Source organism: Physella acuta, unplaced genomic scaffold (assembly GCF_028476545.2).
Source record: "Physella acuta isolate Inbredline_101_S28 unplaced genomic scaffold, ASM2847654v3 ptg000544l, whole genome shotgun sequence".
Lineage (NCBI taxonomy): Eukaryota > Metazoa > Mollusca > Gastropoda > Physidae > Physella > Physella acuta.
In genome coordinates this window covers 343,402-369,452 of record NW_026732063.1, presented here as the reverse complement: position 1 = coordinate 369,452, position 26,051 = coordinate 343,402, and the positions used below count along the sequence as shown (strand labels likewise).

General features: G+C 46.5%; 2 protein-coding genes across 2 annotated transcripts in view; one reads left to right on the top strand and one right to left on the bottom strand.

The window, feature by feature from the left end:
• Positions 1-26,051, top strand: part of LOC131946073 (exopolyphosphatase PRUNE1-like) — a 110,450-nt gene that overhangs the window by 82,112 nt on the left and 2,287 nt on the right. Inside the window, exons 4-8 of the mRNA XM_059306714.1 lie at positions 22,382-22,668; positions 23,038-23,153; positions 25,248-25,403; positions 25,577-25,671; positions 25,844-26,002. Of these exons, the coding sequence (XP_059162697.1) occupies positions 22,382-22,668; positions 23,038-23,153; positions 25,248-25,403; positions 25,577-25,671; positions 25,844-26,002 (813 nt within the window). The remainder of the gene's footprint in view (positions 1-22,381; positions 22,669-23,037; positions 23,154-25,247; positions 25,404-25,576; positions 25,672-25,843; positions 26,003-26,051) is intronic.
• Positions 20-10,587, bottom strand: LOC131946142 (calaxin-like). Its single transcript, XM_059306797.1, has 7 exons — positions 10,458-10,587; positions 10,102-10,296; positions 8,495-8,647; positions 7,316-7,482; positions 2,117-2,247; positions 1,565-1,639; positions 20-619 (listed from the first exon to the last, which is right to left on the bottom strand). Exons 2-7 carry the CDS (start codon positions 10,166-10,168, stop codon positions 478-480), a joined length of 735 nt encoding a protein of 244 aa, XP_059162780.1. The 5' UTR covers positions 10,169-10,296; positions 10,458-10,587; the 3' UTR covers positions 20-477.

The window sequence follows — 26,051 nt, the reverse complement described above, 5'->3', positions numbered from 1 at the left end:
TATAAAATCAAACCATCACTTTTATTTGTAAAATGATAAAAACTCTAAGACCTTATAAGGGTGAAGGTCAATACGTGGCTGTATGTCAAGGTAGGTCGAGGGGGCGGGGTACAGATTTTGTAGTTCAAGGTAGGTCGAGGGGGCGGGGTACAGTTTAGGTAGGTCGAGGGGGGAAGGGGTACGTTTTATGTAGGTCAAGGCAGGTCGAGGGGGGAAGGGGTACGTTTTATGTAGGTCAAGGCAGGTCGAGGGGGGAAGGGTTACTTTTTATGTAGGTCAAGGCAGGTCGCGGGGGAAGGGGTACGTTTTATGTAGGTCAAGGCAGGTCGCGGGGGAAGGCTTACTTTTTATGTAGGTCAAGGCAGGTCGAGTGGGGAAGGGGTACGTTTTATGTAGGTCAAGGCAGGTCGAGGGGGACGAGGTACGTTTTATGTAGGTCAAGGCAGGTCGAGGGGGACGGGGTACGTTTTATGTAGGTCAAGGCAGGTCGAGGGGGACGGGGTACAATTGCTGGCTTTCCTCTGGCGCGATTTTAATCTCGCACAGTGAGATGTGCCGTTCGTCGGCGAACTCCAGCTTGATCTGGTATGGCGTCTTCCCGATCATCTTGGCTTTAAAGCTAGGGACAAGAGGAAACATCCTCAACATTTTGTCTTGGGTCAACTGTCGCACATTCTCAGACATTGTGTCTCAACTGTCGCACATCCTCAGACATTGTGTCTCAACTGTCGCACATTCTTAGGCATTGTGTCTTAACTCTCGCACATTCTCAGACATTGTGTCTCAACTCTCGCACATTCTCAGACATTGTGTCTCAACTCTCGCACATTCTCAGACATTGTGTCTCAACTCTCGCACATTCTCAGACATTGTGTCTCAACTCTCGCACATTCTCAGACATTGTGTCTCAACTCTCGCACATTCTCAGACATTGTGTCTCAACTCTCGCACATTCTCAGACATTGTGTCTCAACTCTCGCACATTCTCAGACATTGTGTCTCAACTGTCGCACATTCTCAGACATTGTGTCTTGGGTCAACTGTCGCACATTCTCAGACATTGTGTCTCAACTGTCGCACATTCTTAGGCATTGTGTCTCAACTCTCGCACATTCTCAGACATTGTGTCTCAACTGTCGCACATTTCAAGTGCAATTATTACAACAGTTTGAACCTAATAATATGTAAATGAGAGGCATGATACCAACACTACCATTTAATCAGTCCAACAATCACTAGTTTCCAACGTATAGAGATTGTATTCGTTTATAGGTCAAAGATCTAGTACGTGACGCTGTTACAGAATTTTCTAGAAAAAATCACTAAGACTTACAACTAAACTAACAACTAAACAACTAAGACTTACAACTAAACTAACAACTAAACAACTAAGACTTACAACTAAACTAACAACTAAACAACTAAGACTTACAACTAAACTAACAACTAAACAACTAAGACTTTCAACTAAACTAACAACTAAACAACTAAGACTCACAATTAAACTAACAACTAAACAACTAAGACTTATAACTAAACTAACAACTAAACAACTAAGACTTACTTGTCAGCGACTTGTTCCAAGGGCAGACACGGTCCTAAAAACTGCAAGTAAAGGATGTTTGATTTGACAAGTTTCCTGTGGAGGAATGTGACAAGTTTTAGTTGGGTATGACAAGATTCCTGGGGAGTGAGGTTTAAACATGAATCAGGCAAGGTTCTTTTAATATGAACATGAATCCCTGGCTATGAACATGAACTTTGACTTGCGCATACAATAAGCATGATATATTTACTTGAACTTTGACCCGGCACACAATGAGCTAGGTCTACTTACTTGAACTTTGACACGGCACACCATGAGCTAGGTCTACCTACTTGAACTTTGACACGACAATGAGCTAGGTCTACTTACTTGAACTTTGACACGGCACACAATGAGCTAGGTCTACTTACTTGAACTTTGACACGACAATGAGCTAGGTCTACTTACTTGAACTTTGACACGGCACACAATGAGCTAGGTCTACTTACTTGAACTTTGACCCGGCACACAATGAGCTAGGTCTACTTACTTGAACTTTGACCCGGCACACAATGAGCTATGTCTACCTACTTGAACTCCGTGCAGTCGATCTGTCCGTTGTTGTCCAGGTCGGTTATTTTAATGACAATGTCAATCAAATCACGCAGCGAGTCCTCCACGTCAGTCTCCGAATCTTCAGACTCCGTTGACAGAATGCAAGGCTGGGGAAAGTTCATTTCCGTTAGAGGGCACCCCACAAATTGACATGTAAGCAGACTTTCCCTGACCTTTATGTAGAGTTCCCTACTCTGAGTAGAGTGTAGAGGTCCCTACCCTGAATAGAGTGTAGAGGTCCCTACCCTGAGTGTAGAGTTCCCTACCCTGAGTGTAGAGGTCCCTACCCTGAGTAGAGTGTAGAGGTCCCTACCCTGAGTTGAGTGTTGAGTTCCCTACCCTGAGTAGAGTGTAGAGGTCCCTACCCTGAGTAGAGTGTAGAGGTCCCTACCCTGAGTAGAGTGTAGAGGTCCCTACCCTGAGTAGAGGGTAGACGTCCCTACCCTGAGTGTTGAGTTCCCTACCCTGAGTAGAGTGTAGAGGTCCCTACCCTGAGTAGAGTGTAGAGGTCCCTACCCTGAGTAGAGTGTAGAGGTCCCTACCATGAGTTGAGTGTTGAGTTCCCTACCCTGAGTGTAGAAGTCCCTACCCTGAGTTGAGTGTTGAGTTCCCTACCCTGAGTTGAGTGTTGAGTTCCCTACCCTGAGTTGAGTGTAGATGTCCCTACCCTGAGTAGAGTGTAGAGGTCCCTACCCTGAGTACTGAGTAGAGTGTAGAGGTCCCTACCCTGAGTAGAGTGTAGAGGTCCCTACCCTGAGTAGAGTGTAGAGGTCCCTACCCTGAGCAGCGTGTAGAGTTCCCTACCCTGAGTGTAGAAGTCCCTACCCTGAGTGTAGAGGTCCCTACCCTGAGTGTAGAAGTCCCTACCCTGAGTAGAGTGTAGTTCCCTACCCTGAGTAGAGTGTAGAGTTCCCTACCCTGAGTAGAGTGTAGATGTCCCTACCCTGAGTAGAGTGTAGAGGTCCCTACCCTGAGTGTAGAGGTCCCTACCCTGAGTAGAGTGTAGAGTTCCCTACCCTGAGTGTAGAGTTCCCTACCCTGACTGTAGAAGTCCCTACCCTGAGTAGAGTGTAGTTCCCTACCCTGAGTAGAGTGTAGAGTTCCCTACCCTGCGTAGAGTGTAGAGGTCCCTACCCTGAGTAGAGTGTAGAAGTCCCTACCCTGAGTAGAGTGTAGACGTCCCTACCCTGAGTGTAGAGGTCCCTACCCTGCGTAGCGTGTAGAAGTCCCTACCCTGAGTGTAGAAGTCCCTACCCTGACTGTAGAAGTCCCTACCCTGAGTAGAGTGTAGAGTTCCCTACCCTGAGTAGAGTGTAGAGTTCCCTACCCTGAGTGTAGAGGTCCCTACCCTAAGCAGCGTGTAGAGTTCCCTACCCTGAGTGAAGAGGTCCCTACCCTGAGTAGAGTGTAGAGTTCCCTACCCTGAGTGTAGAGTTCCCTGAGTAGAGTGTAGAGTTCCCTACCCTGCGTAGAGTGTAGAGGTCCCTACCCTGAGTAGAGTGTAGAAGTCCCTACCCTGAGTAGAGTGTAGACGTCCCTACCCTGAGTGTAGAGGTCCCTACCCTGAGTAGCGTGTAGAAGTCCCTACCCTGAGTGTAGAAGTCCCTACCCTGAGTGTAGGGTTCCCCACCCTGAGTAGAGTGTAGAAGTCCCTACCCTGAGTAGAGTGTAGAAGTCCCTACCCTGAGTGTAGAAGTCCCTACCCTGAGTGTAGAAGTCCCTACCCTGAGTGTAGAAGTCCCTACCCTGAGTGTAGAAGTCCCTACCCTGAGTGTAGAAGTCCCTACCCTGAGTGTAGAAGTCCCTACCCTGAGTGTAGAAGTCCCTACCCTGAGTGTAGAAGTCCCTACCCTGAGTGTAGAAGTCCCTACCCTGAGTAGAGTGTAGAAGTCCCTACCCTGAGTGTAGAAGTCCCTACCCTGAGTGTAGAAGTCCCTACCCTGAGTGTAGAAGTCCCTACCCTGACTGTAGAGGTCCCTACCCTGAGTAGAATGTACAGGTCCCTACCCTGAGTAGAGTGTAGAGTTCCCTACCCTGAGTGTAGAGCTCCCTACCCTGAGTGAAGAGGTCCCTACCCTGAGTAGAGTGTTGAGTTCCCTACCCTGAGTGTAGAGTTCCCTACCCTGAGTGTAGAGTTCCCTACCCTGAGTGTAGAAGTCCCTACCCTGAGTAGAGTGTAGTTCCCTACCCTGAGTAGAGTGTAGAGTTCCCTACCCTGCGTAGAGAGTAGAGGTCCCTACCCTGAGTAGAGTGTAGAAGTCCCTACCCTGAGTAGAGTGTAGACGTCCCTACCCTGAGTGTAGAGGTCCCTACCCTGCGTAGCGTGTAGAAGTCCCTACCCTGAGTGTAGAAGTCCCTACCCTGAGTGTAGAGTTCCCTACCCTGAGTGTAGAAGTCCCTACCCTGAGTAGAGTGTAGAAGTCCCTACCCTGAGTGTAGAAGTCCCTACCCTGAGTGTAGAGTTCCCTACCCTGAGTGTAGAAGTCCCTACCCTGCGTAGAGTGTAGAAGTTTCCTACCCTGAGTACAGTGTAGAAGTCCCTACCCTGAGTGTAGAAGTCCCTACCCTGAGTGTTGAGTTCCCTACCCTGAGTGTAGAAGTCCCTACCCTGAGTAGAGTGTAGAGGTCCCTACCCTGAGTGTAGAGGTCCCTACCCTGAGTAGAGTGTAGAGTTCCCTACCCTGAGTAGAGTGTAGAGGTCCCTACCCTGAGTGGAGTGTAGAGGTCCCTACCCTGAGTACAGTGTAGAGGTCCCTACCCTGAGTGTAGAGGTCCCTACCCTGAGTAGAGTGTAGAAGTCCCTACCCTGAGTGTAGAGGTCCCTACCCTGAGTGTAGAGTTCCCTACCCTGAGTAGAGTGTAGAAGTCCCTACCCTGAGTGTAGAAGTCCCTACCCTGACTGTAGAAGTCCCTACCCTGAGTAGAGTGTAGAGTTCCCTACCCTGAGTAGAGTGTAGAGTTCCCTACCCTGAGTGTAGAGGTCCCTACCCTAAGCAGCGTGTAGAGTTCCCTACCCTGAGTGAAGAGGTCCCTACCCTGAGTAGAGTGTAGAGTTCCCTACCCTGAGTGTAGAGGTCCCTACCCTGAGTAGAGTGTAGAAGTCCCTACCCTGAGTAGAGTGTAGACGTCCCTACCCTGAGTGTAGAGGTCCCTACTCTGAGTAGCGTGTAGAAGTCCCTACCCTGAGTGTAGAAGTCCCTACCCTGAGTGTAGAGTTCCCCACCCTGAGTAGAGTGTAGAAGTCCCTACCCTGAGTAGAGTGTAGAAGTCCCTACCCTGAGTGTAGAAGTCCCTACCCTGAGTGTAGAAGTCCCTACCCTGAGTGTAGAAGTCCCTACCCTGAGTGTAGAAGTCCCTACCCTGAGTGTAGAAGTCCCTACCCTGAGTGTAGAAGTCCCTACCCTGAGTGTAGAAGTCCCTACCCTGAGTGTAGAAGTCCCTACCCTGAGTAGAGTGTAGAAGTCCCTACCCTGAGTGTAGAAGTCCCTACCCTGAGTGTAGAAGTCCCTACCCTGAGTGTAGAAGTCCCTACCCTGACTGTAGAGGTCCCTACCCTGAGTAGAATGTACAGGTCCCTACCCTGAGTAGAGTGTAGAGTTCCCTACCCTGAGTGTAGAGGTCCCTACCCTAAGCAGCGTGTAGAGTTCCCTACCCTGAGTGAAGAGGTCCCTACCCTGAGTAGAGTGTAGAGTTCCCTACCCTGAGTGTAGTTCCCTACCCTGAGTAGAGTGTAGAGGTCCCTACCCTGAGTGTAGTTCCCTACCCTGAGTAGAGTGTAGAGTTCCCTACCCTGAGTAGAGTGTAGAGTTCCCTACCCTGAGTGTAGAGGTCCCTACCCTGAGTGTAGAAGTCCCTACCCTGAGTAGAGTGTAGAGTTCCCCACCCTGAATGTAGAGTTCCCCTCCCTGAGTAGCGTGTAGAGTTCCCCTCCCTGAGTAGCGTGTAGAGTTCCCTACCCTGAGTAGAGTGTAGAGGTCCCTACCCTGAGTAGAGTGTAGAGGTCCCTACCCTGAGTAGAGTGTAGAGGTCCCTACCCTGTGTGTAGAGTTCCCTACCCTGAGTAGAGTGTAGAGGTCCCTACACTGAGTGTAGAGGTCCCTACCCTGAGTGTAGAGTTCCCCACCCTGAGTGTAGAGTTCCCCACCCTGAGTGTAGAGGACCCTACACTGAGTGTAGAGTTCCCTACCCTGAGTAGAGTGTAGAGTTTCCTACCCTGAGTAGAGTGTAGAAGTCCCTACCCTGAGTGTAGAGGTCCCTACCCTGAGTGTAGAGTTCCCTACCCTGGGTAGAGTGTAGAGGTCCCTACCCTGAGTGTAGAGTTCCCTACCCTGAGTAGAGTGTAAAGGTCCCCACCCTGAGTGTAGAGGACCCTACACTGAGTGTAGAGTTCCCCACCCTGAGTGTAGAGGTCCCTACCCTGAGTGTAGAGTTCCCCACCCTGAGTGTAGAGTTCCCTACCCTGAGTAGAGTGTAGAGTTCCCTACCCTGAGTAGAGTGTAGAGGTCCCTACCCTTAGTGTTGAGTTCCCTACCCTGAGTGTAGAGTTCCCTATCCTGAGTGTAGAGTTCCCCACCCTGAGTGTAGAGTTCCCTACCCTGAGTGTAGAAGTCCCTACCCTGAGTAGAGTGTAGAGTTCCCCACCCTGAGTGTAGAGTTCCCTACCCTGAGTGTAGAGTTCCCTACCCTGAGTGTAGAGTTCCCTACCCTGAGTGTAGAGGTCCCCATCCTGAGTGTAGAGGTCCCCATCCTGAGTGTAGAGTTCCCCACCCTGAGTGTAGAGGTCCCCACCCTGAGTGTAGAGTTCCCCACCCTGAGTGTAGAGCTCCCTACCCTGAGTGTAGAGTTCCCCACCCTGAGTAGAGTGTAGAGTTCCCTACCCTGAGTGTAGAGGTCCCTACCCTGAGTGTAGGGTTCCCCACCCTGAGTAGAGTGTAGAGTTCCCTACCCTGAGTGTAGAGCTCCCTACCCTGAGTAGAGTTTAGAGTTCCCTACCCTGAGTGTAGAGCTCCCCACCCTGAGTAGAGTGTAGAGTTCCCTACCCTGAGAAAAGTGTAGAGTTCCCTACCCTGAGTGTAGAGTTCCCCACCCTGAGTGTAGAGTTCCCCACCCTGAGTAGAGTGTAGAGTTCCCTACCCTGAGTGTAGAGTTCCCCACCCTGAGTGTAGAGTTCCCTACCCTGAGCAGCGTGTAGAGCTCCGTCCACTCGAGCGAGCCGTCACGGTTGATGTCGTACACGTTAAAGACGTAGTCCATCTTGATCTCGAGGTTGTCACTGAGGAACAGGCAGACACACCGGCAGTACTCCTCCACCGTCATCATACTGGCCTTGGGCTTTTTCAGTGCTGGACACATAAGGGTCACGTGGGACTTAGGGTCTCGTGGGATTTAGGGTCTCGTGGGGCTTAGGGTCACGTGGGACTTAGGGTCTCGTGGGGCTTAGGGTCACGTGGGACTTAGGGTCACGTGGGACTTAGGGTCTCGTGGGGCTTAGGGTCACGTGGGACTTAGGGTCTCGTGGGATTTAGGGTCTCGTGGGGCTTAGGGTCACGTGGGACTTAAGGTCACGTGGGACTTAGGGTCACGTGGGACTTAGGGTCTCGTGGGACTTAGGGTCACGTGGGACTTAGGGTCACGTGGGACTTAGGGTCACGTGGGACTTAGGGTCACGTGGGACTTAGGGTCACGTGGGGCTTAGGGTCACTTGGGACTAAGGGTCACACTCGTGAAACTGAGGGTCACTTGGGAGGGGGTCAAGCTCGTGGGTCTAAGGGTCACACTCATGGGTTAAACGGGTCGTGGGACATGGGTTACATGGGTCTTTGGACTTATGTCACACAGAAATCATAGGATAAAGGACATATTCAAACTTGCTTTCAAACATGGACTGGGTGAGATGGGAAACCTACATTCAAACATGGACTGGGTGAGATGGGAAACCTACATTCAAACATGGACTGGATGAGATTAAAACCTACACTCAAACATGGATTGGATGAGATGTAAAACCTACATTCAAACATGGATTGGATGAGTAGGGAAACCTATTCATACATGGACTGGATGAGATCAAAACCTACATTCAAACATGGACTGGATGAGGTGTAAAACCTACATTCAAACATGGATTGGATGAGATGTAAAACCTACATTCAAACATAGATTGGATGAGTAGGGAAACCTATTCATACATGGACTGGATGAGATCAAAACCTACATTTAAACATGGACTAAATGAGATGTAAAACCTACATTTAAACATGGACTGGATGAGATGTAAAACCTACATTTAAACATGGACAGGATGAGATGTAAAACCTACATTCAAACATGGACAGGATGAGATGTAAAACCTACATTCAAACATGGACTGGATGAGAAATGTTGAATTGAGTTCAAACTGTTTGGACATCTGCGCCATGAAGACGAGCAGGTCAATGTCTCCACCTTTTTGCTTGGGCAGCTGCTGGGCGTACTGTAGTATGTTCTCCACCAGACCCACGTCCAACCCTAGGGAAGACAACTATTCCGTTAGAGGGTACCAAACGGCGTACTGTAGTATGTTCTCCACCAGACCAACGTCCAACCCTAGGGAAGACAACTATTCCGTTAGAGGGTACCAAACGGCGTACTGTAGGATGTTCTCCACCAGACCCACGTCCAACCCTAGGGAAGACAACTATTCCGTTAGAGGGTACCAAACGGCGTACTGTAGTATGTTCTCCACCAGACCCACGTCCAACCCTAGGGAAGACAACTATTCCGTTAGAGGGTACCAAACGGCGTACTGTAGGATGTTCTCCACCAGACCCACGTCCAACCCTAGGGAAGACAACTATTCCGTTAGAGGGTACCAAACGGCGTACTGTAGTATGTTCTCCACCAGACCCACGTCCAACCCTAGGGAAGACAACTATTCCGTTAGAAGGTACCAAACGGCGTACTGTAGGATGTTCTCCACCAGACCCACGTCCAACCCTAGGGAAGACAACTATTCCGTTAGAGGGTACCAAACGGCGTACTGTAGGATGTTCTCCACCAGACCCACGTCCAACCCTAGGGAAGACAACTATTCCGTTAGAGGGTACCAAACGGCGTACTGTAGGATGTTCTCCACCAGAACCACGTCCAACCCTAGAGAAGACAACTATTCCGTTAGAGGGTACCAAACGGCGTACTGTAGGATGTTCTCCACCAGACCCACGTCCAACCCTAGAGAAGACAACTATTCCGTTAGAGGGTACCAAACGGCGTACTGTAGGATGTTCTCCACCAGACCCACGTCCAACCCTAGAGAAGACAACTATTCCGTTAGAGGGTACCAAACGGCGTACTGTAGGATGTTCTCCACCAGAACCACGTCCAACCCTAGAGAAAACAACTATTCCGTTAGAGGGTACCAAACGGCGTACTGTAGGATGTTCTCCACCAGACCCACGTCCAACCCTAGAGAAGACAACTATTCCGTTAGAGGTTACACCTCCAACCCTAGGGGGGGGGGGCATACCCGAGAGTTCAAGTGTGGGGGAGGGGGGCTAGCTTTACCCGAGAACTTAAGTGTGTGGGGGGGGGGGGGCTAGCTTTACCGAGAAGTCTAGGGGGGGCTAGCTTTACCCGAGAACCCAAGTGTGTGTGGCGGGGGGGGGGGCTAGCTTTACCGAGAAGTCTAGGGGGTGTGGGGCTAGCTTTACCCGAGAACCCAAGTGTGTGTGGGGGGGGGGGGGGCTAGCTTTACCGAGAAGTCTAGGGGGGGGGGGCTAGCTTTACCCGTGAACTCAAGTGGGGGGGGGCTAGCTTTACCCGAGAACCCAAGTGTGTGTGTGGGGGGGGGGGCTAGCTTTACCCGACCGAGAACCCAAGTGTGGGGGGGGGGGGGGGGCTAGCTTTACCCGAGAACCCAAGTGTGGGGGGGGGGGGGGCTAGCTTTACCCGAGAACTCAAGTGTGGGGGGGGGCTATCTTTACCTGAGAATTCGACGAGTCTGTTGACCTGCCGCTTTGTTGCCGCTAAGATTCTCTTGAAGCTGGTCATTCCGTCCTGTGGTGTGTGTCACCTCTATACTCCTGTGTGTCACCTCTATACTCCTGTGTGTCACCTCTATACTCCTGTGTGTCACCTCTCTCTCTACGTGTATCTAGCAATGGCCGTCAACCCCGTACCTGTAACACGCCAGACAAAACCCTTGCTGTAATCTAACAACAAAACCCTAGCATTAACCTCACGAAACCCCATCACTGACCTAACAAAACCCCAAACCCCATCACTGACCTTACAAAACCCAACCCCATCACCAGTGTGACAGCTATACAAGCTAACTGACCTCTGAGAGCTGTTAAGCTCCGGCTTGTACCGAGTTCCAATGGAAACGTCTGGAGCTTAGAGCTGTACAGTCGTAAAGTCAGCGTTAGCGCTACAATGGTGCGCTCTTGTGAGTTGGGTGTGTGTGCATTTAGCGCCTCGGTGCTTTAGACAACGGGAATTCCCTTTACATGGCCGGTGTGCATTTGATGGGGCTGATTGTTCTCTTGTTGCTATACCTTTCTACGTGACATTCTGGCTAGCTTCGCGAAGGTTTTGACAAAAATTATAATGAAAATCTTACCCTTTACAAAACCTTGTAGTCATAATAACTCACTCGAAACCTAACACTAACACTAGCGAAACAAATAAACTCTACTTCATCTACCGTATGAACCGTCAGGTTTGAAACTTAACAAGTGTAAAATGTTGACTCTCTTCCTATACAAGGCGAGATATTTTGTTTTTCTATTCCTCTTTGAGTTGGTCTATCATCTCACGATCTTTCAGGGGGGAGGGGGGTGATGTTGATTTTTTTTTTTTTGTTAATTATATTGGTTATAATAGAAAACGGTGGTCACTTGCGGTCAGTTTTCACCCACTTGTACAGAAAGTACAGTGACCTTGGCCTTAAAGTACACTGACCTTTGGTATCACAAGGACACATCACATACATCGCATCACACATATACACACATGGCATCACACACACACACACACATACATCGCATCACACACATACACACATCGCATCACACACACAAAAATAATAGAAAAGTTCAAATAAGACGGAGCAAAACTGGAAACTACAAGTATACATTGTTTATTAAGTTACCAAGAATCATTGTATAAAGGCAATCAAGAGAAGAGTACATTATATTATAAACAAAATGTAGACATCGGTCTTACAAATGATAATAAACAATATAAAAATGTGGGTCAAGGCAAGTGCAGTCACGTGTCTCCAGCTACATAGGGGAGGGAGGGGGGGGGTACAAAGGGGACTCAGGTCCGGCTCAAATGCTGAAAATAGGGCATTTCATGTAGGAGTAGCTTATGGTCAGTTAAAATTAGGTCCTGTACAATAGTACAACTAGGTCATGTCTAATACAACTAGGTCATGGATAATACAACTAGGGCATGTTCAGCGGATGGGGTAGTAAAACTAGGTCATGTCTACATCTAGGGCATGTCTAGTAGGACTGGGTAGCAAAAGTAGGTCATGTCTAATACAACTAGGGCATGTCGAGCTGGACGGGGTAGTAAAACTAGGTCATGTCTAATACAACAAGGTCATGTCTAATACAACTAGGTCATGTCTAATACAACTAGGTCATGTCTAATACAACTAGGGCATGTCGAGCTGGACGGGGTAGTAAAAGTAGGTCATGTCTAATACAACTAGGTCATGTCTAATACAACTAGGGCATGTCGAGCTGGACGGGGTAGTAAAAGTAGGTCATGTCTAATACAACTAGGTCATGTCTAATACAACTAGGGCATGTCGAGCTGGATGGGGTAATATTCCTCCTTGACACAACGCTGTTTGTGCTCACATAAGGACTTGATACGCTCAGGTGCGAAAAACACGCTCACCTGCCAGGGTGTCTTTGTGTCTAGTATGTTCCGGAACCTGCGGGAGGAGAGGAGGGGGGGGGGTAAACATTAGCCTAAGCAGCTGCGTTTTGTATCTCAGCTTTATAGGTGTATAGTGAACAAGTGGCATGGTTTCAAGTCCTGTTTTAAACCTGATATATGCAAATTTGTCTTCCACTCGGCAAATGTCGTGGAGTAAAACCTACCTCTGTATCGGCAAATGTCGTGGAGTAAAACCTACCTCTGTATCGGCAAATGTCGTGGAGTAAAACCTACCTCTGTATCGGCAAATGTCGTGGAGTAAAACCTACCTCTGACTCAGCAAATGTCGTGGAGTAAAACCTACCTCTTACTCAGCAAATGTCGTGGAGTAAAACCTACCTCTGACTCAGCAAATGTCGTGGAGTAAAACCTACCTCTGACTCAGCAAATGTCGTGGAGTAAAACCTACCTCTGACTCAGCAAATGTCGTAAAGTAAAACCTACCTCTGTATCATCAAATGTGGAGTAAAACCTACCTCTGTATCGGCAAATGTCGTGGAGTAAAACCTACCTCTGTATCGGCAAAAGTCGTGAAGTAAAACCTACCTCTGTATCGGCAAATGTCGTGGAGTAAAACCTACCTCTGTATCGGCAAATGTCGTGGAGTAAAACCTACCTCTGTATAGCAACCTCAGACGGTAGGCAAGGCCCCAGCAGTTGAAGATATACTATGTCTTTTGTCACCAACTGCCTAGGAAAAAATGACAAAATTTAAATCGTTGGATGGGGTCGTGTTAGTAGTATGTAAAAATATACAAGTGAAGAAATAAATGTCAACCATAGAATTATCAAAGTAGCGTCCCCTAGGTAGGCTACCTGACGTATGTGTAGGGTCGTGGGGACAGTTTCAATGATGACATGAGAGATGCATGATACAAACTTTGGTCAACAACATGACAACTTTGCTGATCTAAAGTAGCCAGTAACAATCGTGGCCAGAACTTACTTGAGGTAGCCAGAACTTACTTGAGGTAGCCAGAACTTACTTGAGGTAGCCAGAACTTACTTGAGGTAGCCAGAACTTACTTGAGGTAGCCAGAACTTACTTGAGGTAGCCAGAACTTACTTGAGGTAGCCAGAACTTACTTGAGGTAGCCAGAACTTACTTGAGGTAGCCAGAACTTACTTGAGGTAGCCAGAACTTACTTGAGGTAGCCAGAACTTACTTGAGGTAGCCAGAACTTACTTGAGGTAGCCAGAACTTACTTGAGGTAGCCAGAACTTACTTGAGGTAGCCAGAACTTACTTGAGGTAGCCAGAACTTACTTGAGGTAGCCAGAACTTACTTGAGGTAGCCAGAACTTACTTGAGGTAGCCAGAACTTACTTGAGGTAGCCAGCACTTACTTGAGGTACCCTGAACTTACTTGAGGTAGCCAGAACTTACTTGAGGTAGCCAGAACTTACTTGAGGTAGCCAGAACTTACTCGAGGCAGTTAAAACTTACTTGAGGTAGTTAGAACTTACTTGAGGTAGCCAGAACTTACTTCAGGTAGCCAGAACTTACTTGAGGTAGCCAGCACTTACTTGAGGTACCCTGAACTTACTTGAGGTAGCCAGAACTTACTTGAGGTAGCCAGAACTTACTTGAGGTAGCCAGAACTTACTTGAGGTAGTTAGAACTTACTTGAGGTAGCCAGAACTTACTTGAGGTAGCCAGAACTTACTTGAGGTAGCCAGAACTTACTTGAGGTAGCCAGAACTTACTTGAGGTAGCCAGAACTTACTCGAGGCAGTTAAAACTTACTTGAGGTAGTTAGAACTTACTTGAGGTAGCCAGAACTTACTTCAGGTAGCCAGAACTTACTTGAGGTAGCCAGAACTTACTCGAAGCAGCCAGAACTTACTTGAACTGCTCCAGATCGAAGCCTTTGATCGGATCATACTTGATAACCTTCATGACGAGTTCGATCAGGTCCTTGACTGTTTGGTCTGGGTCTTCGTCCTCACGGCTGTCAACTATGGTGTGCTGGGGGGAGGGGGATGTTGTGGCATTTTCACATTTCACATTAGATTTAAATAGTTTATGGCGAGCGTTAAATAGGTCATGGTCAATGTCAAATAGTTCATGGTCAGTGTGCAGTAGCTAATTGTCGATTTTAATATGTCATGGTCAATTTAGAATAGATCTCAGTCATTTTGCGCGATCTAAATTTTTTGTTTGACTAAAGTTATTTTTCAACCTGATTTCATCGCCCCTGTGTTGATGTCTGTCAACTGAACACCCCCCCCCCCCCCCCCCCATGATACAGATTCCATGATCTTGCTGTGACCACATAGTCTAAACTAACGTTCATGTTAAAACATAACGGTACACCATCTCACCCTAACGGTACACCATCTCACCATAACGGTACACATTCTCACCATAACGGTACACATTCTCACCATAACGGTACACATTCTCACCATAACGGTACACAATCTCACCATAACGGTACACCATCTCACCATAACGGTACACCATCTCACCATAACGGTACACCATCTCACCCTAACGGTACACATTCTCACCATAACGGTACACATTCTCACCATAACGGTACACATTCTCACCATAACGGTACACAATCTCACCATAACGGTACACCATCTCACCCTAACGGTACACATTCTCACCATAACGGTACACAATCTCACCATAACGGTACACCATCTCACCATAACGGTACACAATCTCACCATAACGGTACACCATCTCACCATAACGGTACACAATCTCACCATAACGGTACACTATCTCACCATAACGGTACACAATCTCACCATAACGGTACACCATCTCACCATAACGGTACACCATCTCACCCTAACGGTACACATTCTCACCATAACGGTACACATTCTCACCATAACGGTACACAATCTCACCATAACGGTACACCATCTCACCCTAACGGTACACATTCTCACCATAACGGTACACAATCTCACCATAACGGTACACCATCTCACCATAACGGTACACCATCTCACCCTAACGGTACACATTCTCACCATAACGGTACACAATCTCACCATAACGGTACACCATCTCGCCATAACGGTACACAATCTCACCATAACGGTACACAATCTCACCATAACGGTACACCATCTCACCCTAACGGTACACATTCTCACCATAACGGTACACCATCTCACCATAACGGTACACCATCTCACCATAACGGTACACCATCTCACCATAACGGTACACAATCTCACCATAACGGTACACAATCTCACCATAACGGTACACCATCTCACCCTAACGGTACACATTCTCACCATAGCGGTACACAATCTCACCATAACAGTACACAATCTCACCATAACGGTACACAATCTCACGATAACCGTACACAATCTCACGATAACGGTACACAATCTCACCATAACGGTACACCATCTCACCATAATGGTACACAATCTCACCATAACAGTACACCATCTCACCATAACGGTACACAATCTCACCTTTAGTAGTATGTACAACTCGCCCCAGTCCAAGTTGCCATTGCCGTTGAAGTCGTAGACTTGGAAAACATAGTTGATTTTTAGATCGAGCTTCGGGCTCAGGAACAGGCAGATAGATTTACAGAACTCCTCAATGGTCAGGTAATTGTTCTGTGGCTGTTTGAAGGCTGGGGAGCAAATGGTCAGGTAATTGTTCTGTGACTGGGGAGCAAATGGTCAGGTAATTGTTCTGTGGCTGGGGAGCAAATGGTCAGGTAATTGTTCTGTGACTGGGGAGCAAATGGTCAGGTAATTGTTCTGTGGCTGGGGAGCAAATGGTCAGGTAATTGTTCTGTGACTGGGGAGCAAATGGTCAGGTAATTGTTCTGTGGCTGGGGAGCAAATGGTCAGGTAATTGTTCTGTGGCTGGGGAGCAAATGGTCAGGTAATTGTTCTGTGGCTGGGGAGCAAATGGTCAGGTAATTGTTCTGTGACTGGGGAGCAAATGGTCAGGTAATTGTTCTGTGGCTGCTTGAAGGCTGGGGAGCAAATGGTCAGGTAATTGTTCTGTGACTGGGGAGCAAATGGTCAGGTAATTGTTCTGTGGCTGGGGAGCAAATGGTCAGGTAATTGTTCTGTGGCTGCTTGAAGGCTGGGGAGCAAATGGTCAGGTAATTTTTCTGTGACTGGGGAGCAAATGGTCAGGTAATTGTTCTGTGGCTGGGGAGCAAATGGTCAGGTAATTGTTCTGTGGCTGCTTGAAGGCTGGGGAGCAAATGGTCAGGTAATTGTTCTGTGACTGGGGAGCAAATGGTCAGGTAATTGTTCTGTGGCTGGGGAGCAAATGGTCAGGTAATTGTTCTGTGGCTGCTTGAAGGCTGGGGAGCAAATGGTCAGGTAATTGTTCTGTGGCTGGGGAGCAAATGGTCAGGTAATTGTTCTGTGACTGGGGAGCAAATGGTCAGGTAATTGTTCTGTGACGGGAGCAAATGGTCAGGTAATTGTTCTGTGACTGGGGAGCAAATGGTCAGGTAATTGTTCTGTGGCTGGGGAGCAAATGGTCAGGTAATTGTTCTGTGGCTGCTTGAAGGCTGGGGAGCAAATGGTCAGGTAATTGTTCTGTGGCTGGGGAGCAAATGGTCAGGTAATTGTTCTGTGACTGGGGAGCAAATGGTCAGGTAATTGTTCTGTGACTGGGGAGCAAATGGTCAGGTAATTGTTCTGTGGCTGCTTGAAGGCTGGGGAGCAAATGGTCAGGTAATTGTTCTGTGACTGGGGAGCAAATGGTCAGGTAATTGTTCTGTGACTGGGGAGCAAATGGTCAGGTAATTGTTCTGTGGCTGGGGAGCAAATGGTCAGGTAATTGTTCTGTGGCTGCTTGAAGGCTGGGGAGCAGAGGTGGGATCTGAACCTCGAGCTTGGCGTGGTGATTTCACGGGGCTTCGTGTTGATACCTGGCTAAACTTACCTTCTAATATGGCTTTGTCTTGATATCTGGCTAACCTTACCTTCGAACATGGCTTTGTGTTGATACCTGGATGTACTTACCTTCGAACATGGCTTTATGTTGATACCTGGATGTACTTACCTTCTAAAATGGCTTTATGTTGATACCTGGATGTACTTACCTTCGAACATGGCTTTGTGTTGATACCTGGATGTACTTACCTTCGAACATGGCTTTGTGTTGATACCTGGATGTACTTACCTTCGAACATGGCTTTGTGTTGATACCTGGATGTACTTACCTTCGAACATGGCTTTGTGTTGATACCTGGATGTACTTACCTTCGAACATGGCTTTGTGTTGATACCTGGATGTACTTACCTTCGAACATGGCTTTGATCATGAACGGTGTGTTGATGTTGAACCGCTGAGATATCTGGGCCGTGAAGATCAGCGAGTCGATGACCACTTCATTACAGCTGGGCAACTCTCTGGCGTAGCGGACTATCTTTTCAATCAGCAACTTGTTCAAACCTGGGCAGATAATAGGGCAGCAACTTGTTTAAACCTGGGCAGATAATAGGGCAGCAACTTGTTCAAACCTGGGCAGATAATAGGGCAGCAACTTGTTTAAACCTGGGCAGATAATAGGGCAGCAACTTGTTTAAACCTGGGCAGATAGTGGGGCAGCAACTTGTTTAAACCTGGGCAGATAATAGGGCATCAGATGGGGCAGCAACTTGTTCAAACCTGGGCAGATAATAGGGCATCAGATGGGGCAGCAACTTGTTCAAACCTGGGCAGATAATAGGGCATCAGATGGGGCAGCAACTTGTTTAAACCTGGGCAGATAATAGGGCAGCAACTTGTTTAAACCTGGGCAGATAATAGGGCAGCAACTTGTTTAAACCTGGGCAGATAATAGGGCATCAGATGGGGCAGTAACTTGTTCAAACCTGGGCAGATAATAGGGCATCAGATGGGGCAGTAACTTGTTCAAACCTGGGCAGATAATAGGGCAGCAACTTGTTTAATCCTGGGCAGATAATAGGGCATCAGATGGGGCAGTAACTTGTTTAAACCTGGGCAGATAATAGGGCATCAGATGGGGCAGTAACTTGTTTAAACCTGGGCAGATAATAGGGCATCAGATGGGGCAGTAACTTGTTTAAACCTGGGCAGATAATATGGCATCAGATGGGGCAGTAACTTGTTTAAACCTGGGCAGATAATAGGGCATCAGATGGGGCAGTAGCTTGTTCAAACCTGGGCAGATAATAGGGCATCAAATGGGGCAGCAACTTGTTTAAACCTGGGCAGATAATAGGACAGCAACTTGTTTAAACCTGGGCAGATAGTGGGGCAGCAATTCGTTTAAATCTGGGCAGATAATAGAGCATCAAATGGGCTAGCAACTTGTTTAAACCTGGGCAGATAGTAGGGCATGAGATGGGGCACAATGTAAGGCATCATATGGGGCAGTTTTTAGGGCATCTGGGGGCATAATGTGGGGTATCAGCTTGAACAGTATTTAGGGCATCCGATAATGCAGAAGTGAGGGCAGTAGGTGTAGCAGAGTATGGGACGAGTATAACGCCTGACCTGAATAGGCCGCTAGACTGTCGATCATCCGTTGTGTCTCCCTCTGTAGAGAGTTAAAACGGTAGAACGTGTGGCTCACGGTGCTGACTTGTTTCACTGTACGTCTTCTTGGGGGACTGGGCTCCATGTCCTCTAGTGCTAATATATTCAGTGCTACAGGGATGATCTCTGCTGACTGGATATTGCCTAGTACAAAACTATTGTCTGGTGCAGAAATATTGTCTGGTGCAGAAATATTGTCTGGTGCAGAAATATTGTCTGGTGCAAGAATACGGTATTGTGCTGCCAACTGTATTCTGTAAATCGTGAGAAAAACGCCGTCTTGTCAACCTTACGATTATCACAAATCAAAATATATGTGACCTTGAAGACAATGTCAGTCAATTTTAGTGAAGTGCTGGATCTTTTGGGAATTCCCAGCGTTTCGCACCGTGGTGTGCTGTTGTTGTCATTCATATAATTCTTTTCATTTGATCCAGGCAGCATATGCTGAATGTAAATCTTCCTACTCTATCCGCACAGCCAGAGTTTCTTCCAGACTTTTTTCTCCGAGGGGGCACTTGAAATTTTCGGGGGACGGGGGGGGGGGGGAGCGGACACTGTTAAAAGTATATATTTTCTATATAAATTATATGTGTAAATCGTCTTATAATATACAGACAGACCCTGCTGAATGTAAATCAGAGGCGTAGCGAGGGGGGGGGGGGGGCGGGGGGAACATATGTGCCCGGGCGCCGACCTTAGGGGGGTGCCAAAACGGGTTGGAAAAACAAATTGAAAGTTTGAGGGGGTGGGTTGCAAATCGAAAGTTTGAGGGGGGGTGCAAATCGAAAGTTTGTCCCCGGGCGCCGGGAAGGGTCGCTACGCCTCTGATGTAAATCTTATTGTATCCACACAGCCCATGCTGAATGTAAATCTTCCTATTGTATACAGCCAGCCCGTGCTAAATGTAAATCTTCCTATTGTATACAGACAGCCCGTGCTAAATGTAAATCTTCCTATTGTATACACACTGCCCGTGCTGAATGTAAATCTTCCTATTGTATACACACAGCCCGTGCTGAATGTAAATCTTCCTATTGTATACAGACAGCCCGTGCTTAATGTAAATCTTCCTATTGTATACAGACAGCCCATGCTTAATGTAAATCTTACTATTGTATACAGACAGCCCGTGTTGAATGTAAATCTTCCTATTTTATACAGACAGCCTGTGTTGAATGTAAATCTTCCTATTGTATACAGACAACCCGTGTTGAATGTAAATCTTCCTATTGTATACAGAAAGCCCGTGCTGAATGTAAATCTTCCTATTGTATACAGACAGTCCGTGCTTAATGTAAATCTTCCGATTGTATACAGACAGCCCGTGCTTAATGTAAATCTTCCTATTGTATACAGACAGCCCGTGCTGAATGTAAATCTTCCTACTGTATACAGACAGCCCGTGCTGAATGTAAATCTTCCTATTGTATACAGACAGCCCGTGCTTAATGTAAATCTTCCTATTGTATACAGACAGCCCGTGCTTAATGTAAATCTTCCTATTGTATACAGACAGCCCGTGCTGAATGTAAATCTTCCTACTGTATACAGACAGCCCGTGCTGAATGTAAATCTTCCTATTGTATACAGCCAGCCCGTGCTGAATGTAAATCTTCCTATTGTATACAGACAGCCCGTGCTGAATGTAAATCTTCCTATTGTATACAGACAGCCCGTGCTTAATGTAAATCTTCCTACTGTATACAGACAGCCCGTGCTGAATGTAAATCTTCCTACTGTATACAGACAGCCCGTGCTTAATGTAAATCTTCCTATTGTATACAGCCAGCCCGTGCTTAATGTAAATCTTCCTATTGTATACAGACAGCCCATGTTGAATGTAAATCTTCCTATTGTATACAGACAGCCCGTGCTTAATGTAAATCTTCCTATTGTATACAGACAGCCCATGTTGAATGTAAATCTTCCTATTGTATACAGACAGCCCGTGCTTAATGTAAAACTTCCTATTGTATACAGACAGCCCATGTTGAATGTAAATCTTCCTATTGTATACAGACAGCCCGTGCTTAATGTAAATCTTCCTATTGTATACAGACAGCCCATGTTGAATGTAAATCTTCCTATTGTATACAGCCAGCCCGTGCTTAATGTAAATCTTCCTATTGTATACAGACAGCCCATGTTGAATGTAAATCTTCCTATTGTATACAGACAGCCCGTGCTGAATGTAAATCTTCCTACTGTATACAGACAGCCCGTGCTGAATGTAAATCTTCCTATTGTATACAGCCAGCCAGTGCTGAATGTAAATCTTCCTACTGTATACAGACAGCCCGTGCTGAATGTAAATCTTCCTATTGTATACAGCCAGCCCGTGCTTAATGTAAATCTTCCTATTGTATACAGACAGCCCGTGCTTAATGTAAATCTTCCTATTGTATACAGACAGCCCATGTTGAATGTAAATCTTCCTATTGTATACAGACAGCCCGTGCTTAATGTAAATCTTCCTATTGTATACAGACAGCCCGTGCTTAATGTAAATCTTCCTATTGTATACAGACAGCCCGTGCTTAATGTAAATCTTCCTATTGTATACAGACAGCCCGTGCTGAATGTAAATCTTCCTACTGTATACAGACAGCCCGTGCTGAATGTAAATCTTCCTATTGTATACAGCCAGCCCGTGCTGAATGTAAATCTTCCTATTGTATACAGACAGCCCGTGCTTAATGTAAATCTTCCTACTGTATACAGACAGCCCGTGCTGAATGTAAATCTTCCTACTGTATACAGACAGCCCGTGCTGAATGTAAATCTTCCTATTGTATACAGCCAGCCCGTGCTTAATGTAAATCTTCCTATTGTATACAGACAGCCCATGTTGAATGTAAATCTTCCTATTGTATACAGACAGCCCGTGCTTAATGTAAATCTTCCTATTGTATACAGACAGCCCATGTTGAATGTAAATCTTCCTATTGTATACAGACAGCCCGTGCTTAATGTAAATCTTCCTATTGTATACAGACAGCCCATGTTGAATGTAAATCTTCCTATTGTATACAGACAGCCCGTGCTTAATGTAAATCTTCCTATTGTATACAGACAGCCCATGTTGAATGTAAATCTTCCTATTGTATACAGCCAGCCCGTGCTTAATGTAAATCTTCCTATTGTATACAGACAGCCCATGTTGAATGTAAATCTTCCTATTGTATACAGACAGCCCGTGCTGAATGTAAATCTTCCTACTGTATACAGACAGCCCGTGCTGAATGTAAATCTTCCTATTGTATACAGCCAGCCAGTGCTGAATGTAAATCTTCCTACTGTATACAGACAGCCCGTGCTGAATGTAAATCTTCCTATTGTATACAGCCAGCCCGTGCTTAATGTAAATCTTCCTATTGTATACAGACAGCCCATGTTGAATGTAAATCTTCCTATTGTATACAGACAGCCCGTGCTTAATGTAAATCTTCCTATTGTATACAGACAGCCCATGTTGAATGTAAATCTTCCTATTGTATACAGACAGCCCGTGCTTAATGTAAATCTTCCTATTGTATACAGACAGCCCGTGCTTAATGTAAATCTTCCTATTGTATACAGACAGCCCGTGCTTAATGTAAATCTTCCTATTGTATACACACAGCCCGTGCTTAATGTAAATCTTCCTATTGTATACACACAGCCCATGTTGAATGTAAATCTTCCTATTGTATACACACAGCCCGTGCTTAATGTAAATCTTCCTATTGTATACAGACAGCCCGTCCTGAATGTAAATCTTCATCTGTTCCCCACCAGACTAAGTCCAGCCCGGGCAGCCACACCCTCCCCGTCCTGTGCACACGCCGGAGCAACTTCCGCATCCACCTGGAGACCGTCTACTTCCTGGGCAAGCACAACATCCGAGCAGACGACCTCATTTTCATTGACGACCTTGACCTACCAGCCTTGAGTGGGAGCGAGGTCATCACTCTAGAAGTGACCTTGGTGGACCATCACGTGCTGAGCGAGGCTGAGGAATGTTTGAGGAAGTTTGTGGTCGAGGCTTTGGACCACAGGCCAGTTGATGGGGAGATACCTAAAAGGTCAGAGGTCATTTTCTGAAACTTTGGGGGAAAACGTGGTAGACCTGGATTATCTTTAGAATACAGCAGGTTCCTACAGCTTTTATAAGTGGGTCAAATGGTTGTTATAAGTGGGTCAAATGGGTGTTTGTAATAAGTGGGTCAAAGAGATTTTATAAGTGGGTCCCACTAGTGTTATAAATGGGTCCTACTGGTGTTAAAAGTGGATCCTCCGGGGTTTAGTACATTGGTCCTCCTGATTTAATACATGGGTCCTACTTGTTTAATACATGAGTCCTCCTAGTGCTTCAGGTTGTGCCCCACTGTTTCCCCCACCCTCCCCTGCCCATACCATACATGTTGCTGACGAAAGTGTTGTCTTTGTTCCAGTTGGCATGCAGAGATTGAGCCTGTAGGCTCCTGCAGTTCCATAGTGGCCAGGAAAATGTTGGACGCTGATCCTGAGGACTTCAGCATGGATGCCACTGTGGCAGAACTCTTGTTGGGTAGGTGGCGACTCATTGGTTGTTGGGTAGGTGGCGACTCATTGGTTGACTTGTTGGGTAGGTGGTACCTCATTGGTTGACTTGTTGGGTAGGTGGTACCTCATTGGTTGACTTGTTGGGTAGGTGGTGCCTCATTGGTTGACTTGTTGGGTAGGTGGTGCCTCATTGGTTGACTTGTTGGGTAGGTGGTGCCTAATTGGTTGACTTGTTGGGTAGGTGGTGCCTAATTGGTTGCCTTGTTGGGTAGGTGGCGACTCATTGGTTGACTTGTTGGGTAGGTGGTGCCTCATTGGTTGACTGTTTTGGGTAGGTGGTGCCTAATTGGTTGACTTGTTGGGTAGGTGGCGACTCATTGGTTGACTTGTTAGGTAGGTGGTGCCTAATTGTTTGCCTTGTTAGGTAGGTGGTGCCTAATTGGTTGCCTTGTTAGGTAGGTGGTACCTCATTGGTTGCCTTGTTGGGTAGGTGGCACCTCATTGGTTGCCTTGTTGGGTAGGTGGCGCCTCATTGGTTGCCTTGTTGGGTATGTGGTGCCTCATTGGTTGTTGGGTAGGTAGCGCCTCATTGGTTGCCTTGTTGGGTAGGTGGTGCCTCATTGGTTGACTTGCTGGATAGGTGACACCTCATTGGTTGACTTGCTGGATAGGTGACACCTTATTGGTTGACTTGTTGGGTAGGTGGCACCTCATTGGTTGCCTTGTTATAACATGATCACATTTGTCCCAATTTCCAACCATACAGTGATCTCTATCATGTACTGACTGACACATGTCACTTTATTATCCTAGGGGCCATCTTGACTGACACATGTCACTTTATTATCCTAGGGGCCATCTTGACTGACACATGTCACTTTATTATCCTAGGGGCTATCTTGACTGACACATGTCACTTTATTATCCTAGGGGCCATCTTGACTGACACATGTCACTTTATTATCCTAGGGGCCATCTTGACTGACACATGTCACTTTATTATCCTAGGGGCCATCTTGACTGACACATATCACACTATTATCCTAGGGGCCATCTTGAGTGACACATGTCACTTTATTATCCTAGGGGCCATCTTGACTGACACATGTCACTCTCCTAGGGGCCATCTTGACTGACACATGTCACTTTATTATCCTAGGGGCCATCTTGACTGACACATGTCACTTTATTATCCTAGGGGCCATCTTGACTGACACATGTCACTTTATTATCCTAGGGGCCATCTTGACTGACACATGTCACTTTATTATCCTAGGGGCCATCTTGACTGACACATGTCACTTTATTATCCTAGGAGCCATCTTCACTCACAAATGTCACTTTATTATCCTAGGGGGCATCTTGACTCACAAATGTCACTTTATTATCCTAGGGGCCATCTTGACTGACACATGTCACTTTATTATCCTAGGGGCCATCTTGACTGACACATGTCACTTTATTATCCTAGGGGCCATCTTGACTGACACATGTCACTTTATTATCCTAGGGGCCATCTTGACTGACACATGTCACTTTATTATCCTAGGGGCCATCTGACACATGTCACTTTATTATCCTAGGGGCCATCTTGACTGACACATGTAACTTTATTATCCAAGGGGCCATCTTGACTGACACATGTCACTTTATTATCCTAGGGGCCATCTTGACTGACACATGTCACTTTATTATCCTAGGGGCCATCCTGACTGACACATGTCACTTTCCCAGGGGCCATCTTGACTGACACATGTCACTTTATTATCCTAGGGGCCATCTTGACTGACACATGTCACTTTATTATCCTAGGGGCCATCTTGACTGACACATGTCACTTTATTATCCTAGGGGCCATCTTGACTGACACATGTCACTTTATTATCCTAGGGGCCATCTTGACTGACACATGTCACTTTATTATCCTAGGGGCCATCCTGACTGACACATGTCACTTTCCCAGGGGCCATCTTGACTGACACATGTCACTTTATTATCCTAGGGGCCATCTTGACTGACACATGTCACTTTATTATCCTAGGGGCCATCTTGACTGACACATGTCACTTTATTATCCTAGGGGCCATCTTGACTGACACATGTCACTTTATTATCCTAGGGGCCATCTTGACTGACACATGTAACCTGTCGGACAAGGATAAAATCGCCACCTCCGCTGACCGTGAGATGCAGGTGCGACTCAAATCCTTCCTGCCTCACATCTCCGCCACAAGTATCTTTGAGGAGATCAAACAATCCAAGTTTGATTTGTCCTGTAAGTCTATTTATAGAATGCCAGGGTGGAACAAATACCTGTTGTTTTAATTAATTTTTTGCGTGTGCTTAAATTCATTAAAATCTGTGTGTTAGAAATGTTTATAAAAGCAGTTATTTTTATGTGAAATTTTTGTTTTAATTTTGGAACTCTGTTTTTAAATTTGTCTGTAGCTTTGACCATTCTAGAAATGTTGAATAAAGATTTAAAGATCCTCAAAGGGACACAAATCACGGTGGCCATGTCAACTGTTACAATGAACTTGGAGGTAACTACATATCAGGGGCAGTAACCCACTTTAATGGAAACCTGAAACTTAAAACTGAATTTTTTATTCATAATAGTATAGCTTTTACAATTATTTTTTAATTCATCTAAAGAAATTAATATTTGATGGAGTTTTTATCTGGTTTTTATTTTGTGTAAATGTTTTTCCTTAGACAATACTGACAAGTCCAGAGTTCTGCCATGACGCCAGCGAGTTCTGTCTGTCAGTTCCTGCTGATGTCGTCATCATCATGGCACTAGTTATGGGTGACGCAGGTATCTCTGACAGGTGGATAGCTGTGTTCTCTCCTAACCCAGTCTTTAGAGACCAGGTAGGTCAAGCTATCTACATGGGTCAGCTACATGGGTCAGTACATGGGT